Raw genomic sequence first — 5,000 nt, 5'->3', positions numbered from 1 at the left:
GGAGGATGTCTCAATGTCTCGGATTAAAATAAATGAATAAATAAATCCAAAAAGATTGGTATGGTGTAACCTAATGAAGGGAAGGAGGCGTTGTGTGTGTGTGTGGTGTGTGTGTGTGTGTGTGAGTGTCTTGTGTGTGTGTGTGAGAGTCTCTTGTGTGTGTGTGTCGTGTGTGTGAGTGTCGTGCGTGTGTGTGTGTGCCTTGTGTGTGTGTGTCTTGTGTGTGTGTGTCTTGTGTGTGTGGGGGTGTCGTCTGTGTGTGTGTGAGTGTCTTGTGTGTGTGTGTGAGTGTCTTGTGTGTGTGTGTGAGAGTCTCTTGTGTGTGTGAGTGTCGTGCGTGTGTGTGTGTGCCTTGTGTGTGTGTGTCTTGTGTGTGTGTCTTGTGTGTGTGGGGGTGTCGTCTGTGTGTATGTGAGTGTCTTGTGTCGTGTGTGTGTGTGTGTGTGAGAGAGAGTCTCTTGTGTGTGTGTCGTGTGTGTGAGTGTCGTGCGTGTGTGTGTGTGTGTGTCTTGTGTGTGTGTGTCTTGTGTGTGGGGGTGTCATCTGTGTGGGGGGTGTCGTCTGTGTGTGTGTGAGTGTCTTGTGTCGTGTGTGTGTCTTGTGTGTATGTCGTGTGTGTGTGTGTGTCTTGTGTGTGTGTGTGAGTGTCTTGTGTGTGTGTGAGAGTGTCTTGTGTGTGTGTGAGAGTCTCTTGTGTGTGTGTGTCGTGTGTGTGAGTGTCGTGCGTGTGTGTCTTGTGTCGTGTGTGTCTTGCGTGTGTGTAGCAGAAGTTAAGAGGTTTAGTGTAGACACCACACTGACATGCTGACCCATAGTCTCTGATGTCGTACCTTCCACAATACTGGTTTTAGCCAAAAACCCAGACGAGGCCTTCAGCGCTCCACTGAAGACGAAGAAACTCGCTCCTGTTACTATAGCAACAAAGAAGAGGGCAGGTATGAGCTAAAACTAAATAAAGCGTCTGAGCAAACCCAGGAAGTGAATGTGGAGATAAAGTTAATCCTGTAAGGTGGGGGTTATTTCCCTCAGATATTTACTCCACCTTTGCGAGGTTGGTGATGGATGCTGATGGCCTGCGTCTGGTAGTTCCCATCATCGTTCTGTACACACACGAGGTGCGAGTCGGCCCGCTCGTTAAAACACGCCCCCATCGCCAACACGTGCTCGTTCGACTTGTTCATGGCTTTCATGAGCTGAATATAAGAGACACACAGAGACACTTTTAATAGGAGAGTAAGAAGGTTTAGAGCTCAGTGTCGAGACGGACGCAGCTTCACCTCGTTATAGCGATTACTGGGGATTTTAATGCAGGTTTTTCTCACTTCCATGTCCACCACCAAACCTGGGACCACTGGTAATGTGTACTGGAAGTTCCTGAAGTCCTGTAAACATACACAGGTAAACACACACAAACATACACAGGTAAACACACATAAACATACACAGGTAAACACACATAAACATACACAGGTAAACACACACAAACATACACAGGTAAACACACAAACATACACAGGTAAACACACAAACATACACAGGTAAACACACAAACATACACAGGTAAACACACATAAACATACACAGGTAAACACACACAAACATACACAGGTAAACACACACAAACATACACAGGTAAACACACACAAACATACACAGGTAAACACACATAAACATACACAGGTAAACACACACAAACATACACAGGTAAACACACAAACATACACAGGTAAACACACAAACATACACAGGTAAACACACAAACATACACAGGTAAACACACAAACATACACAGGTAAACACACACAAACATACACAGGTAAACACACAAACATACACAGGTAAACACACACAAACATACACAGGTAAGCACACACAAACATACACAGGTAAACACACAAACATACACAGGTAAACACACACAAACATACACAGGTAAACACACAAACATACACAGGTAAACACACACAAACATACACAGGTAAACACACAAACATACACAGGTAAACACACACAAACATACACAGGTAAACACACACAAACATACATAGGTAAACACACAAACATACACAGGTAAACACACACAAACATACACAGGTAAACACACAAACATACACAGGTAAACACACACAAACATACACAGGTAAACACACACAAACATACACAGGTAAACACACACAAACATACACAGGTAAACACACACAAACATACACAGGTAAACACACAAACATACACAGGTAAACACACACAAACATACACAGGTAAACACACAAACATACACAGGTAAACACACAAACATACACAGGTAAACACACAAACATACACAGGTAAACACACAAACATACACAGGTAAACACATAAACATACACAGGTAAACACACATAAACATACACAGGTAAACATACACAGGTAAACACACATAAACATACACAGGTAAACACACACAAACATACACAGGTAAACACACACAAACATGCACAGGTAAACACACACAAACATACACAGGTAAACACACACAAACATACACAGGTAAACACACACAAACATACACAGGTAAACACACACAAACATACACAGGTAAACACACACAAACATACACAGGTAAACACACACAAACATACACAGGTAAACACACACAAACATACACAGGTAAACACACACAAACATACAACATATGAACATCCTCACCGCCAGCAGGTTGATGATGGTGTGGCCTGTTTCTCCAAAAAGAGGCTTTCTGAAGCGCACGCTGAACAGGGGACAGGGATAAACTGTAACACACACACACACACACAGACACACACACACACACACACACACACAGACACACACACACACAGACACACACACACAGACACACACACAGACACACACACAGACACACACACAGACACACACACAGACACACACACACAGACAGACACACACACACAGACAGACACACACACAGACAGACACACACACACAGACAGACACACACACACAGACACAGACACACACACAGACACACACACACAGACAGACACACACACACAGACAGACACACACACAGACACAGACACACACACAGACACAGACACACACACAGACACACACACAGACACACACACAGACACACACACAGACACACACACAGACACACACACACACACAGACAGACACACACACACAGACAGACACACACACAGACACAGACACACACACAGACACACACACACAGACACACACACACAGACAGACACACACACACAGACACACACACAGACACACACACAGACACACACACAGACACACACACAGACACACACACAGACACACACACAGACACACACACAGACACACACATCAGTAAAGGTAAAAGTAAAGTTATTCAAATAAATATAAATATTATGTGACATGTTAAATTGTATAATAAATAAATAAATATAAAACCTAGTAATGTGGATTTCAAAAGCATCTTTATGCAGGAACATTTCAATCATTATATCTGCAATTAAATAGCGTTAATTACTAACACTGAAACACACCGATACACAGACTGATAATGTGACAACATAAACTGAGCTGATGATATGTAGCTCCGCCCCCACACGGACGTTATTGGCAGGTTTGGAGCGTCGTGTAATGTGAGCTCACAGCGGTACTCGGCTCCGAGGCGCAGCATGAGGCGGATGGGGAACACTTTTGCCCACGGCGTCTCCCACTTCTGCACTAAGACCCCGAACAGGAAGGGCGGGTTGGGCAGCAGGAGGTCCTGAAGAGACTGGAACGTCGGGGTGATGTAGAGGAACCCCCCGTGCTCCTTACTGCCCAGGAAACTCTGTGTGAAGAACGAGTGGCTCAGGTGGCTCAAGACATTTCCTGTATGGACGAGGGGGAAAAAATGGGTGGAGTTAAAACAGATCAAATCTTTCATAAACGCCGTATGATACACAGTTAATAAACTGCTCATCAGAGTGAAAAACAAACTACATCCTTGTCAGGAAACTAATTTCCATCTCTCCTTCCAAACGTTTGGTGTATAATTATTGGCGCCCCGCTGAGACGCCATGCAGGAGGAGGATTGTGTTAGGTAAATGTAATTCCATTTAATTCAGCCTTCCTGCTGTTTTTCACTTAGCAACCTTCTGTTTCTCTGCGCCGTGCCGTCTGTTTAGGGATTTACCTGCGAGAGCTTCCTGATAAAGCTGCACAAAATGGCTGAAGATGTCTTTCGGGATGCTCTTCTCATCAGGGAGGCACTGCAGCAGCACCACCACCTCGGCCTGGCCCACGGCGTGCATGCCCTTCGACATCACGTACCAGCACTTCCTGTTTACGTCTGTACAGCGACAGGGAGAGAAAAAGACAAGACATCGGAGCAGTTTAAGCACAGACGTGTGCTTACTTTATCTGATGAGATGTAGATGTTCCTGTAAGAGCATCAGCTACACCGAGGTTATAAAACAATTCCAAACAGCACGACAACAAGACAATTTCGCTTACAGTTGACGAGCTTAACCATGGCTAGCAGATTAGCGTTGAGCACAAACACCAACGGCTCAGGACCTCCTTCCTCTAGCTGCTGAAGGAGCAGGACTTCTGATGGCTTCTCCTCCACGGCGTAATCTACAGAGAACATCGAAAACTATTAAACATTAACATACGCGCTTGTGCTCACACACACACAAACGCACGCGCGCACACACGTGCGCACACACACACACACACATGCTGGGCCATTCTGATGAAAATGTGTGTAAATATGTCTGTTTTATTTGCAGTCCATTCAGTTACACCGTGTTTACAGGCAGACATGGTTATTATTAATGTCTCTTTATCTATCCGTCCACCACTTTGTTCATCCGAGCATCCATCCACTTTACCCATCTGTCTACCCATCCGTGCTTTTATCCATTTACATTTACAACAATGAGCAGACACCCTTATCTGGGATTTGAACTCATGACCTTCCGATCAGTAATCTAAAGGCTACCACATCCCTAGATCATCATAAATTCATC

At 44.5% G+C, this 5,000-nt stretch overlaps 1 protein-coding gene across 2 annotated transcripts in view; it reads right to left on the bottom strand.

The window, feature by feature from the left end:
- The window catches only part of zfyve9a (zinc finger, FYVE domain containing 9a), a 30,710-nt gene that overhangs the window by 10,304 nt on the left and 15,406 nt on the right, over positions 1–5,000 (bottom strand). For both annotated transcript variants that reach the window (XM_060867022.1, XM_060867020.1), the window contains exons 9-15: positions 4,483–4,605; positions 4,163–4,318; positions 3,634–3,858; positions 2,686–2,768; positions 1,278–1,382; positions 1,043–1,193; positions 831–911 (exon numbers count right to left, since the gene is read on the bottom strand). In XM_060867022.1, coding sequence (XP_060723005.1) covers positions 831–911; positions 1,043–1,193; positions 1,278–1,382; positions 2,686–2,768; positions 3,634–3,858; positions 4,163–4,318; positions 4,483–4,605 — 924 coding nt within the window. The remainder of the gene's footprint in view (positions 1–830; positions 912–1,042; positions 1,194–1,277; positions 1,383–2,685; positions 2,769–3,633; positions 3,859–4,162; positions 4,319–4,482; positions 4,606–5,000) is intronic.

This window comes from Tachysurus vachellii, chromosome 1, assembly GCF_030014155.1.
Source record: "Tachysurus vachellii isolate PV-2020 chromosome 1, HZAU_Pvac_v1, whole genome shotgun sequence".
Lineage (NCBI taxonomy): Eukaryota > Metazoa > Chordata > Actinopteri > Siluriformes > Bagridae > Tachysurus > Tachysurus vachellii.
The sequence above is the reverse complement of the archived record's forward strand: the minus strand, read 5'-3'. Positions and strand labels throughout refer to the sequence as shown.